The sequence below is a fragment of the Hypomesus nipponensis genome, chromosome 23, assembly GCF_054491055.1.
Source record: "Hypomesus nipponensis isolate SF chromosome 23, ASM5449105v1, whole genome shotgun sequence".
Lineage (NCBI taxonomy): Eukaryota > Metazoa > Chordata > Actinopteri > Osmeriformes > Osmeridae > Hypomesus > Hypomesus nipponensis.
The window spans coordinates 561269-574729 of NC_140383.1; the positions used below are offsets into that span (position 1 = coordinate 561269).

Consider the following 13461-nt stretch of genomic DNA (forward strand, 5'->3'; position numbering starts at 1 on the left):
TTTTACCACTCTTTTTAAACATGAGTATCTGTAGTTCTACTTGAGGGAAGGATGTATGTACTTTTGCCATCTCTGGATTTCACAATTAAGTAATTCTGGGTTGTACTGATTTGTGTGTCTACCAGTTAAAACATTTGTTGTTTCTGTGGTTCTACAGCGCTCTCTCATCAGCTACAAATCCAAAATGGTCATGAGGTCCATCCCAGAGTTGCTAAATGACTCCACCAACCATATCTCCATAGCGGTACCCAGACACCTAAAGGAAGGTTCCCCACCACCTTCATCTTCCTCCGATTCGGATGAAGACATTGACGAGCTTCCATTCATCCCAATGCCAATAACTGTGGAATTTTCCGGATCCAGAATGTCCTTGACTGACATCCAGGGAGATGAGGAGGGGATAGGCCGACCAAACGGGACCACTGTGTCCCCAGTGTCTCCAGGGCAGAAGGAGCGAGAGGCTGCAGGGCTGGAGGCCCAGGGGGCAGACTCCTCAGGCAGGGGCCGGCAGAGGAAGAGGTCGGCTCAAGAGACCGATAAAGGTTCCTCAGACGACGAGCCCCCCGCGGAGCTGGGCCAGCCAGACCAGGCCAGGAGGCCTCTACGCAGGGGCTCCAGCATGGACTCTGACAAACCCGACGCTGGGAGCAGGAGAGGAACGCTGCGTCGAGGGGGCTCGGCCGACAGTGCCCTTCTGCTACACATCCCCCCCGAGGAAGGCCCTGGCGACGGGGCTTCCGAGAGCGGGAGGAAGATCCTGAAGAAGGCTGTGTCCATGGAACTGCCCAGGAGGAGCGGCAGCCCGGGGACGGCCACCATGAGCCAGGAAGACTACGCTCTCAAACTGGAGCTGATGAGGCAGAGGCTGCTGCGAGGCGGCTCCGTGGACAAGAAGATGAGCGGCTTGCGGGGCCCCCTGCTGGAGACGCTGGGGATGGGTGACGATAAACGAGCGTCTTCTCTAGAGCGCCACTCTCGAGCGCCGCGCCTCGGCCCTCCTCCTCTGACCAGGGCTGCTTCCAGTGACACCTCCAGAGAAGACGTGCCCAAACCCAAAGTCCTCCGCAAGAGCGCCTCCTTCAGCCAGGGGGACACAGAGCCCATGCCCCTGTACCGGCGCTCAGGAGCCCCCCTGGAGATCCCCCTGGCGCAGATAGAGGAGAGGAGACTCCAGGAGGCCATATCCATGTCTGCTCTCACTGAGCAGGTAAAACTGGAATCCAGACCGGTCACTCCCAGAGAACCATCCCCCAAGCTGCCCATCCCAGAGCCAGCCAGACAGGAGAGTCCGACCAAGATGGAGTACGAAGATTCGCTGATCAACAAAGAGACCAAAGCTGAAGAGTGTTCCAGTGAGAAACCAGATGGGACGACCACTGACAGCACTTTTGATGAAAGGTCAAGCACGAGTGGTTTCTCTGAGAAGGACATGAGCATGTCAGAGGAACCAATGATGGAAGCAGAGAACGTGGCCCAGAGAGACCCAAGCCCTCCCCCAGCCCAGAGAGACCCTCCCCCGGCCCAGAGAGACCCTCCCCCGGCCCAGACTTTCACCTTAGAGGAGAGAATGGAAGAAGAGGAAGAGGAACACTTTGAGGAGAAGACTGAGGAGAGAGTTGACATGGTTGCTGAAACAAAAACGGTAGAAAAAGTACAAGTAGAAGAAGATATTGAAGAGGAAGTGAAGACACCGGTGAAGTCTGAGATGGTCATCTCCACCAGCTCTATTATGGTCTCTCCAACACAGGTTTATTCAAGAGGTCCAGCTAACGTGGTGTCGTCGTACGTGACACCCACGCCCCCCGCTAGAGTCACACTCCCAGACGGCACCACCTCAGCATACGCCAGCATAATGCAGACCATCATGGTCCCCTCCCTGCAGCCCCTGAAAAACCCTCCGCTTGGTCCCTCCACCCCGGTGGGTGTGAGGACTCCTGAACCAGCGCTGGACTCCACACCTCCAGCTGTCCCTGGCCCATCCAGACCGGTCGTGGCCCTCACCACCGAACACCCTGCGGTGTACTCCAGAGTGGCCTCCCCAGAGCAGCTCTCCAAGGAGCCCAGCCCGCCCCTGACAGCCCCCTCGCCCCCCGCGGCCCCCCCTCTCGGGGGCAGCTTCCAGGACATCGCCTCTGAGGAGGTGTTTGAGGCCCGCTTCAAGAAACGTGAGTCTTCCCTGACCCGAGGCCTCAAACTACTTTCCTGGTCAAAGAACGAGGACAAGCCCGCTGCATCCTCGGACTCTACAGAGTTCAGCGAGGAGATCTACAGACCCGGGCCAACCGGAGCCCCGCTGGAGATCTCCTCCAGGAGGCTGGAAGAGAAGTCCAAGTCAGTCCAGGACCTCCGCGAGGCCCAGAAGGACCAGGGCTTCATGAGGCGCCTCTCCATGAGACTCCGCAGGACCCCGTCGGCCGAGCGCAAGGAGGAGAAGCCGAAGGAGGAGGATCCAGTCTCCCCCAAGAGGAGGCTGTCCTGGGCCCTGGGCCGACGAGGTTCCCAGGAGAGGAAGGAAGTAGAGATGATGAGGATGGACGGAGAGAGCGAACCGCCAACGGAGGAGGGGATGGAACTCAAGAAGCCCAATGAGTCTCCCGTCCTTGCCATGCGCAGGAAGATAGAGTCGACCGTGGCAGGGATCTCCATGAAGATCCGCAGTGTCTCTGAGGAGAGGCGGACGGAGGAGAAGGAGGCCAAGCCAGAGAGTAAGAAGACTCCCATCCTCTCCATGCTGCGCAGGTCCACGTCAGAGGGCCGGGGTTTGAAGAGCATGGCTGTGCCTCAGAACCAGCTGGCCACTCAGTCAGGAAGCACGGCGTCCTCCGAGTCTCTGGGATCCGTGTCCAGTGTGAAGTCAGAAACAGCTTCCAGAGGTGGGACTGTTCTTCTGCTCATTCTAACTGACAGGGTTGGACTGTTTGCACCATCAATAAATACTAATGTTATCCTGGGTTTAGAGGAAGTCTCTGCTTTCTTGTCAGTTTTAATAGCAGTTGTACAGTTTTACCTTTCTTCAGGATACATGTGGGATTAACAGACATTTACATTTCTGGACTTCATAGTCATTGATTGCACTGTACTTATTTGAAGGTGCGAAGTAAGAGCCTGTTTTATGCACGTTGTAACAATACATTTGTCTTCCATATTAGCCACTTGTGTTGATTTCAGTTTGAGTTGTGTGTTACCTCCGCAGGTGGCGAGGGCGAGCGCAGGTCTCGCTGGGATCGCTGGGGCTTGACCCGAGGACGCAGGGACAAGACTGTGTCTCAGCCCGACATCCCTTCAGCCATCGCTAGGGAGAACGGCTCTCTCGGCTCACGCCAGTACTCCAGACTGGCCTCTGGTATGTAGTCCATACCTGGGGAAACGAGTACTCTAGACTGACCATCAAAAATGTAATTGTATGTATTGCAGGTCAACGCCCTAAGCCGTCTGTCTGAATACACACTGAGCAGTGTCCACCTCTGTATGTCCGCTGTAGACTTCCCTCCTGTGTTCCACATCAAGCTGAGGGACCACGTCCTGCTGGAGGGCGACCCCATCACCCTCAGCTGTCTCCCGGCTGGATCGCCACACCCTCACATCCACTGGATGAAAGGTCAGCCTTCTTCTCACGCCACGCTGACAACAGAACGAGTCCTGCTGCCTGTCCTTCTGGAAATGACCTACTGGACTTACCTGTATGGGCGCTGTTGTGAATGGATACTGGAATACAAATCAGTTGTTTTGTTTGGGAAGCAAACGCTAGCATCAGCAGTTCTACATACAAGTCTAATGTGCTGGCAAATACAATGAAATAGTAAGAGAAATTAAGCTCCCATTGGATTTTGTGATTTTTAAAAAATCATAATATGGTAATATTCTATACACAACACTAAATCAACAAAAATGCCCAGGCTAGTATTGTAACTGTTGACAGGCAGGTGACACCTTGTGACGTTTCCTTGAATCAATCAATCAATCGCTGCTGTGTTCCCCTCAGACAAGAAGCCTCTGGAGATAGATGCCAGGATGAACATGATTGCCTGTCCAGACGGCCGGCAGCTGCTGATGATAATGAAGACCACCAAGAAGGACGCGGGCCTCTACGAGTGCGTGGCCACCAACCCCCTGGCAGCCGTGTCCAGCTCATGCACACTCTCCCTCGCACGTACGTCAATAGTGTGTGTGAGTTCAGTAGCGTGTGTGTTGAGCATGACCACAACTGTGGAGGTGTAAAAGGAATGTGGGACTCGTAGAGAGCTGTCGAAACTGATCCATTAACTGCTCATCGTGGGTTTGTTCTTCTCCTGTCTGGTGTGTGTCTGTTGTGTGTGTCTGATGTGTGTGTCTGGTGTGTGTGTCTGTTGTGTGTGTCTGGTGTGTGTGTGTCTGGTGTGTGTGTCTGGTGTGTGTGTCTGGTGTGTGTGTCTGGTGTGTGTGTGTCTGGTGTGTGTGTCTGGTGTGTGTGTCTGGTGTGTGTGTGTCTGGTGTGTGTGTCTGGTGTGTGTGTGTCTGGTGTGTGTGTCTGGTGTGTGTGTCTGGTGTGTGTGTCTGGTGTGTGTGTCTGTTGTGTGTGTCTGGTGTGTGTGTGTCTGGTGTGTGTGTCTGGTGTGTGTGTCTGGTGTGTGTGTCTGGTGTGTGTGTGTCTGGTGTGTGTGTCTGGTGTGTGTGTGTCTGGTGTGTGTGTCTGGTGTGTGTGTGTCTGGTGTGTGTGTCTGGTGTGTGTGTCTGGTGTGTGTGTGTCTGGTGTGTGTGTCTGGTGTGTGTGTCTGGTGTGTGTGTGTCTGGTGTGTGTGTCTGGTGTGTGTGTCTGGTGTGTGTGTGTCTGGTGTGTGTGTCTGGTGTGTGTGTGTCTGGTGTGTGTGTCTGGTGTGTGTGTCTGGTGTGTGTGTGTCTGGTGTGTGTGTCTGGTGTGTGTGTGTCTGGTGTGTGTGTGTCTGGTGTGTGTGTCTGGTGTGTGTGTGTCTGGTGTGTGTGTCTGGTGTGTGTGTGTCTGGTGTGTGTGTCTGGTGTGTGTGTCTGGTGTGTGTGTGTGGTGTGTGTGTGTCAGGCCTCCCCAGTCGTCCTGGGACCCCCGAGGTGCCCCAGAGGTACAGGGATACGGCCCTGGTGCTGTGGAGGCCCTCAGACACCATGGCCCCCTGCACCTACTCCCTGGAGAGGAAGGCAGAGGGTGAGGCCACGTCCTCACACTGGAGCACAGTAATAATACACTTCACCAGAAGGGGGATATTTGAACCTGCAACCTTTTGATCTGCAGTTAAATGCTCCACTACTGAGCTGTATCACAGCAGCAGCTGTCAAGTACTGCCACCTTGTGGTCGCTGTGTGTGTTTCTGTTGCTGTGGCCTTGCTTTTTCCATAGGATCAATATACCAAGTAATCACTGGCTGATAATCCTCAATCAGTCACATCCTACAATGTAGTATTAAACATGTTTGTTTCCCCCAGGTGAGGTCAACTGGCTGATAGTGGCCACAGGAGTGGCTGACTGCTACTACAATGTCGTTGACCTGCCAGCAGGGGGCGCGTTCAGGTTCCGCGTGGCATGTGTCAACAAAGCAGGCCAAGGGCCCTACAGCAGCCTGTCTGAGATTGTCTGCCTGGACACCGCAGGTATGGAAAGGGTGGATAAAAGATTTGTTAAGCTCTGACTTCTGAGAAAACGGTCAAATACATTTCAAGTTTTGAAATCTAAAACTTTAAAAGCTGGAAGAGAACAGTTCTTACTCATCATGCCACATATAGGCCTGTTATCTGTCATAAGATATTATATATTGTTTTTAAAATGTATTTTATGCATTCATATTCTGCCTGAAACATTATTTTCAAGACAAATGACAGTTTTGAACATACTGTCTATCATTCTTCTTCTTCAGAACAACTCAAGTCCAGTGGAGCGGTGGTGGTTAACACCGCCCCTTCCCCTCCCGTGGTGATGATGTCATCAATGACGGTGCCCCCCATTAAAACCCCTAGTAAAGGGGCAGCCCCCTCCACTCAACCCCCAGCCCCGCCTGCCCCCTCCCCACAACCCCCAGCCCCGCCTGCCGCCTCCACACAAGCCCCTGTCCCTTACCCCTTCACCAAAACCCCTGCCCCCTCCACCCAGCCCCCAGCCCCCTCCACCCAGCCCCCAGCCCCCTCCACCCAGCCCCCAGCTGTATCAGGGGCCAAGACAGGAACTTCTCTTCTCAAACCGTCTGGCCCTCCCTCTGTTCAGCCCTCCGTCCAGGCAAGCTCCCCCTCCAGTCCTCCTCCCTCCAGCCCTCTCCCCTCCACGCCCCAGTCTCTGCCACCTCCGGCCAAATCCAAGACCACCCTCAATATTAACGTAGGGAAGCCCGCGCCCTCTCCTGTAAAACTGGCTCCGCCTGTTGTCCTTCCCAAACCTCAAAGCCCAACCAACATCATCCCCCCCACGGCTAAAACTCCTCCCACCTCCGGCCCTCCGCTTGTAAGCCCACCCCCTTCCATTGGCAAGCCCATTTCCTCTCTGCCCATGTACGCTCCTGTCTCCACGGCTCGCCTCACCCCTCCCTCCCCCTCCAGCGCCCCCGCCCCAGCCCCGGCCCCGGCCCTGGCCCCTCCTGTGGTGCTGGTCTCTAGTCTGACCCCCGTCATGGACGGAGGCCCGGGCCCCTCCGGGAGAAGCACCCCCTCGGGGCGTATGACCCCCTCGGGGCGCAGGACCCCCTCAGGGAAGTCTGGAGACGGGTCCCTGCGTCAGGGAGTGCCCCAGAAACCGTACACCTTCATGGATGAGAAGGCCAGGTGAACACACAAAACAGAACCATGTTAAAAACGAGTCACTGAATTTCTGAACTGCACGGATCAAAACGGATAAAAACACAGTTATGCGTATTGTGACACTTTTTGTGAAAAAGATCAACGATACACATACCAGTAAGTCCATTTATATCCAAATAGTTTGATAGCAGCTGAAGATCTTCCAATTCTGATGGCAGTAAACATCTCCCCACGATGCTGTAACAGCAGCAAGTTTTTCATGTGCTTCTCCTCGCAGGGGCCGGTTTGGCGTGATCCGGGAGTGCCGTGAGAACGCCACAGGGAACCTGTTCATGGCCAAGATCGTGCCGTATGAGGCGGAGAGCAAGCAGGCGGTCCTGCAGGAGTACGACATCCTCAAGTCGCTCCACCACGACAAGATCATGGCTCTGCACGAGGCCTACGTCACTCCTCGCTACCTCGTCCTCATCTCCGAGTGCTGCAGCGGCAAGGAGATCCTCTACAGCCTCATAGACAGGTCAGGGTTAGGGTTATCGCCTGATAGAAGAGGAAGTAAGATCAAGTTGTTCTCTGTAAAGTATATTGTCGTATCATAACATTCATATCATGATGTATTGTGTGCTGTGTCGGTGTCCTGTCAGGTTCCGCTACTCTGAGGATGATGTGGTGGGCTATATAGTCCAGATCCTGCAGGGACTGGACTACCTTCAAAACCGACGCATCCTGCACCTCGACATCAAGGCAGAGAACATCATCGTCACCTACATGAACGTTGTGAAGATCATCGACTTCGGCAGCGCCCAGAACTTCAACCCTCTGTTCCTGAAGCAGTTCAGTCCACCGGTGGGGACTTTGGAGTACATGGGTAAGTAATGCTGATCACCTTTAAAACAACTTAATGACTTTTTCTCCCAGCAAGGCTAACAAAAAGTCGTCTTCACCACTGATATGTATCTATAAAACAACTCTTGCACTACACGACTGACAGTTAACCATTAGGGAATTCAATACGGCTTGATTTCAAACTGAATCCTGATGTGTCCGTGTGGTGTGTTCTGTGCACCCGGCTGCAGCTCCTGAGATGCTGAGAGGAGATGTGGTGGGTCCTCCTGCTGACATCTGGAGCCTGGGCGTGCTCACGTTCATCATGTGAGTACCACACCAGCTCACAGGGGATCTCCGGCAACAAGGTTACCAGACATGCTCAGAGAGTATCTCTGAGATACTGAATGAAAGTGTGCCTGTAATGATGTGTGTGTGTGCTCCTCACACGGTGGTGTTTGAGATGCAGGTTGAGTGGGTGCTTGCCCTTCATGGAGAGTGACCCTCGGGAGACTGAGGCGAGGATCCAGGCAGCAAAGTTTGACCTTGGAAAGCTCTACCAGAATGTGTCTCAAAGTGCCTCTCTGTTCCTGAAGAAGATTCTCTGTAGCTACCCCTGGTGAGCCTTCCACAAGCATGTCTGCATGAGGATCTCTAACCCAGAAGCAGCATGTTCAGGCTAATGTACTAAGCTGCTGCAGCACATTACATCTGACATTCTGGAGTCATTTAGCAGATGCTTTTAATGCAAAGAGAAAGAATCTGATTTATTGGCCAATTATATATACACATAAAAGGAATTTGATGAAACTTCTTCAAAGTATTTTTTCCAGCTTTCCCAATTTTTTTTCACACACATAGAAGGGGAGGAGATATACAACATACTACATACAACTTTTTTGAAAATATTATTTCAACCTTTCAAAACTTTTGAAAAAGTATGTTTGTTTACACTACCCCCTGTGTGTCTTTGCTGCAGGGCGCGTCCCTCCATCAAGGACTGCTTCAACAACTCCTGGCTTCAGGACGCCTACCTGATGAGGCTGCGGCGGCAGACCCTCACCTTCACCACCACGCGCCTCAAAGACTTCCTGGCTGAGCAGCAGCGCGGCCGCGTCCAGGTGGCCACCAAGCACCGCGTCCTGCTTCGCTCCTACCAGAGCACGCCTCCCAGCCCCGCCTCACCCGCCTCCACCCTCACGCCCGCTGCTCACTGACAGCCTGGAAGCAGGAGGACCTGCAGTCTGTACAAAGGCAGGATGCGGTGCCCAGAGGTGGGGGAGCTCCCCGGATCCTCTAGTGGGGTCACTCCTCCTGGGGAACCTGCAGGGGCCTGGCCTCCGGGAACCAGAACTGTTTTATAGTTTCTTACTCGATCATGAAATGATCCACTAACACTGGAAGACACCTGAGCTGGGTCTCTGGCTCCATATCATCAGAGCTTCTGGTAGCTTCTCAAAACTCTGGATTTGAGTTAAGCCTTTCCTGTCTGAGTTGTAGAGATGGAAGGATGTCCATCTCACTTTCAATATGATATTTTATCTAGACATCAATGTGTGATGTAAATGTGTAATTCTAAATATATTAATTTTAGTGGAGAGATGGTGTTTCTTGTCCTGCTAATTGTTTAGTGAAGGACACTCATCTTACATCTTTACCGTTCTTATCAGGACAGCTTCTGAGAATGAATTGATCAGAATTTTTTGGTACTTTTTAACAAAACATAATCTAAGACTAAGACTAAGAGACAGCACAGCACAGTATGCAAATGTATTATCTAAGGGTTTGTCAATGACCCATGAAGTGAACAGGCTTGTACACGATCAACAAGGGCTACTTGAAAAAGCTACAAATTACTATGACTAAGAAGATATCAGATCATTAAAGGTAGCCTGGTTTACGGGTTTCTGGAATCAACAAGTGCCCTTACCTCAATTAAAACCTTTTGACAAAACTTTAATTTATTACCACAGAGATAACAAACAGATTTATAGACATTAAGATGGCATTTGGGGTATTTTGTCTGAAATGCAGCTTACAAAACAAAATCTACCGTATTACTATTTTACCCTTCTTAGTTACGTCGGATGATCTTACCAAAGGTTTTAGTTATTAGTTTACCTAGTCATTACCTACATTTGTGTGTATGAATCAAATCCACACACAAAATGTGAACTTTTAAAAGTAAAGTATTTGACATTTTATCAAGCTTTAGGTGATGTTTGTTTGTCGATCGATTTTACAATAGTTTTGGTTCTCTAGCTGCTTAAAATCAGCCCAGCACGATAAAGCACGTTTGGTTTACGAATATATCATATATTTATTGTTTAAGCCTAATCATCATGGGCCAAATTCAATATCAATGCATGCTATTTGAGTTTTTGCACAAACTTCTTAAAATCAACGCATGATTTATAGATTTATACCGTAACGTTCAGAACCAGACGTGATGAATGTAGGCTGTGGTCAGGAGCTGTGCTTGATTTGTGTCATTGTGTCATGTTTTCTAGTTTCAGAATCATATTTATTAGACGGACACCGTAACTCCTGCTATTACCCCCCATAGTCAAGAATGGGCTTGATGTTGTGGTGGCTGCTGTTGTGTCTTGTCATTTGAATTTAAAGATGACGTACGTTTTAGTTGTTTTGGGCAGTCAATGATTCATCCAATAAATCTTCAAAATGATTAAGGACATCATCAAATCCTGGATTCTATAAATACAGTTTCTCATGTACATTAATTTATTAATCCTCAGATATATTCCTTTCTGTATAGCGTATGACGTCTTTTCAAACCAAGAAATGTGGTCTAAGAGTTGGTAAAATGAGCAGTGTAGATACTTGCCTAAAATGCAAAATGGCAGGAATGATACTGCATCAGAAGGTCTTCTGTGGACAAGAGTGCTTTTAACAGGTGAGGACAGTTTTGGACATGGACCTGGATTAAATATTCAGAATATGTTTTAGTATGATAATAAAAACACATTTCCTAAAATAAATGCCAGTTATGTTTTGGGGACATTAAGTCACTGGATTGCTTTCTTTGTGTTAGTTTTGTGTATTTATTGAGTGATTGAGTGGTCATGTTTGGTGCAACCTACAGTAAACTTGTTCTCTTCTAAATTTTAGTTCTCTTAATTTCTGAATTGGGCATGAAACAGGCATGACAGCTGACGTTGCTGCAGATAATAAAGGAAATCCTACCTACTCTGTCATCATGTTTCATTTTTCTCTTTAAACGGGATGAAAAACTGCATTAGCAGTGTCCTACCATGGTGCTTGCTGGTTTGGGGCAGTGAACATCAACATGGCTGGGAGGAGTTGAGGTAATATTTCCATGAGGTCACGCTCCACCCAGCCACTTGGGGGTAACCACATACCCTAACCCACCTGTGTGTCTGCTTCTCCATCAGGGAGCACTCACATTTCAGTCTAGGTTCTCAGGAATCCACTTTGGCCATTTGCTGACCTGTTAGCGCCTGAAGGCATCCTCGTGGGTATTTGATGAGAAGACCATATAAGGCCTGATGGAAAGACTGAGCATGTGGAGCGCATCTTTTATCAGCCTGGTCATGCCAGTCCTGATCTGAAGCTCCAAAGAAGGACAAGCCCTGCGTGTGCAGGCCCTGCCCCTCCACCAGGGAGTCTCCAGGGCCCCTGGGGGCCCAAGGCCTGCTCTGAGGACCGCTGCTTATAAAGCTCCAGCCCCCTCAGTCGTCTGGCCCGGAGAGAAGATCCCTGCTAGGAGCTGCTCCAGGGTAAGTCGTCTGAGAGTGTTTGGTAAAAGCAGAGAGAGTTCTATAGGAACAGTCTTGATTACAGCTTCATCATGCCAGCATGTATAGTTGTGTGAGTTGAGCAACAAGAAATGTCTTAAGTGAAGATTGGAGCTTTGGTTACCAATTTGTGGATGCTTAATGGTTTCATTGTTGCCATACTAATGTTTACCATGTTCCACACCAACAAAAATATCCCATGTAAACCAAGGCCCCTGCTCTGCTGTCTTGTGTTTCAGATGTCCAAACCCAAGGCAGGGCCTCCTCCTGGCTGCACCCTGGACGTGAAGGACCCTCAGGTCCAGGAGGCTGCCATACGCATCCAGGCCTCCTACCGGGGGCACAGGTACTCACGCACTGCATCATGCTTTGGTTTCAAGGGTTAATTGATGTGCATGTATGTGTGTATGTATGTATGTATGTATGTATGTATGTATGTATGTATTGTACACATGTATGCATGTGTATATGTCTGTTGATTCCAATGTCTCCTCTGGAACCTCAGATCCCGTAAGGAGCTGAGGGAAAAAGGTCCTCCTAAGATCCTGCAGGAGCTGCGAGATGTGGTTCTGCTGGAAGGCAGCGCTGCCAAGCTGGAGTGCCGCGTCAGCGCCTTCCCAGACCCCTTCATTGTCTGGTCCAAGGACGGCCGAGAGCTGAAGGATGACCCCAAGTACCGCTACGTGTTCGAGGACCCTGACTTTGTGGCTCTGGTGGTGCGAGATGGCGTCCTGGCAGACCTGGGGAGATACACGGTCACCATAAAGAACCCGTTTGGACAGGCATCTGGATCCGCCTGTATCCTGGTAGAAGGTACACAAACATTTTGTTGGAGTTCTTAAAACTTTTTAATGCAATATTTTTTTTGTATTTTTTTTCTTCCAATGACTATTGGTTGTGTACAGTTGGTGTTAAATGGTCCCTCCCCTGGGGATGTTGTGCTCCCCAGTCCCTGCTAAGGTGACCAAAGGGCCAGACAGCGTGAAGAAGAAGCGAGGGACCACTGTGGTGCTGAGGGCGGAGATCAGCGGGGAGCCGCCACCGGACGTTGGCTGGATCAAAGATGGAGACGACATCGAGGAGGACGAAAGGTGAGCCTGGTTCTCCTTCCCTCGGTAACTCTGATAGATCTCTACTCTCATGTAAGACATGCTGATGTCTATGAGCCTAGTGAATGTCTAGCTTGAGGTACAAACCTTGAATCAATTCTTCATATAGGAGTTAATGTAAGGCTTTCTCTCTTCTGCCTCTCAGAGTGTTCTATGATATTGGGGACACCAACACAATCCTGACCATAAAAAATGCTCAACTATCAGATGCGGGCAAGTATGAGGTGTTTGTGGAGAACAGTCTGGGCACGGACCAGTCGTTCGCACGTGTGGACATTCTGTGAACTGCCGGGGAGAACTGCATACAAGCTGCTCTCCAGGATAGTTGTGCTGTGAACTGATGTACATAACATAAAAAAAAAAAGCCTCAATAAAAAATAAAGGAAATGGCTTTGCTATGTATGTACTCTGGCAACTCTGTAAAAGATATTTTTAAGGAACTCGCAGTAAATTGATGTTGTAATAATAATGGAATAATCATCTACTTCCGAAAACAAAGGGTATCTATAAATATACATGAACATTAATTGTCGTTAATTGAGTACCAGAAAAACAATGTTCGGAACAAACTGAGTATTTACTTCATGTAGGTTCATCTGTAACAATTCGCAATTTATGGAAGGTGAAACACATTAAATTAAATTATTTATTTAATTAATAATTAGTTTAAAGTTGATGTTAATACACTGTTTCTCTTGACATGTTTTTACTCTTTCACTTTTTGAGGACTTTCACATTAACTCCCAAATCAGTGAACGCACTTTGAAGACTTTCCCTAACTTCTCTTCCTTCTGGCCGGTTTCAAGGCCACCCCGGATTCATGCCCATAGAACGTAGACAAGTCGTCTTTCAAAGTTTTATCAAAAACGGATGAGGATTATTTGGAACATCTAACTATAGATTTTACCAACCTATCTACATGTTCATCTTTTTGGTTGTCATTCTAGTTGATGCATGCGACTGTTTAAAAATTGATTTTGCAATAACAATAACCGATGTTATGCACAACAGCCCAAATAAAG

At 49.7% G+C, this 13461-nt stretch overlaps 2 protein-coding genes across 3 annotated transcripts in view; both read left to right on the forward strand.

The window, feature by feature from the left end:
• The window catches only part of spegb (striated muscle enriched protein kinase b), a 35486-nt gene extending 24725 nt beyond the window's left edge, over positions 1 to 10761 (forward strand). The window contains exons 31-42 of one of the 2 annotated variants that reach the window (XM_084689970.1): positions 158 to 2873; positions 3194 to 3343; positions 3482 to 3598; positions 3983 to 4150; positions 5033 to 5155; positions 5434 to 5598; positions 5862 to 6756; positions 7010 to 7249; positions 7374 to 7597; positions 7806 to 7881; positions 8024 to 8173; positions 8534 to 10761. In XM_084689970.1, coding sequence (XP_084546096.1) covers positions 158 to 2873; positions 3194 to 3343; positions 3482 to 3598; positions 3983 to 4150; positions 5033 to 5155; positions 5434 to 5598; positions 5862 to 6756; positions 7010 to 7249; positions 7374 to 7597; positions 7806 to 7881; positions 8024 to 8173; positions 8534 to 8771 — 5262 coding nt within the window. In that variant the 3' untranslated portion in view covers positions 8772 to 10761. Of the gene's footprint in view, positions 1 to 157; positions 2874 to 3193; positions 3344 to 3481; positions 3599 to 3982; positions 4168 to 5032; positions 5156 to 5433; positions 5599 to 5861; positions 6757 to 7009; positions 7250 to 7373; positions 7598 to 7805; positions 7882 to 8023; positions 8174 to 8533 lie in introns of those variants that run through there. The other variant, XM_084689971.1, reaches the window with a different exon arrangement.
• Positions 10762 to 11569: 808 nt separating this feature from the next.
• On the forward strand, positions 11570 to 13430 carry LOC146233261 (SPEG neighbor protein-like). Its single transcript, XM_084689578.1, has 4 exons — positions 11570 to 11676; positions 11836 to 12143; positions 12280 to 12421; positions 12585 to 13430. The coding sequence occupies exons 1-4, from the start codon at positions 11570 to 11572 to the stop codon at positions 12721 to 12723; spliced, it is 696 nt and encodes a 231-aa protein (XP_084545704.1). The 3' UTR covers positions 12724 to 13430.
• The last annotated feature ends 31 nt before the right edge of the window (positions 13431 to 13461 follow it).

Excerpts from the sequence above, each read along its gene's own strand:
- LOC146233261 (XM_084689578.1), top strand. The coding sequence starts at position 11,570 with ATGTCCAAACCCAAGGCAGGGCCTCCTCCTGGCTGCACCCTGGACGTG. Across the intron at positions 11,677-11,835 it reads GCCTCCTACCGGGGGCACAG|ATCCCGTAAGGAGCTGAGGG; the intron begins GTACTCACGCAC and ends CTGGAACCTCAG. Across the intron at positions 12,144-12,279 it reads CGCCTGTATCCTGGTAGAAG|TCCCTGCTAAGGTGACCAAA; the intron begins GTACACAAACAT and ends TGTGCTCCCCAG.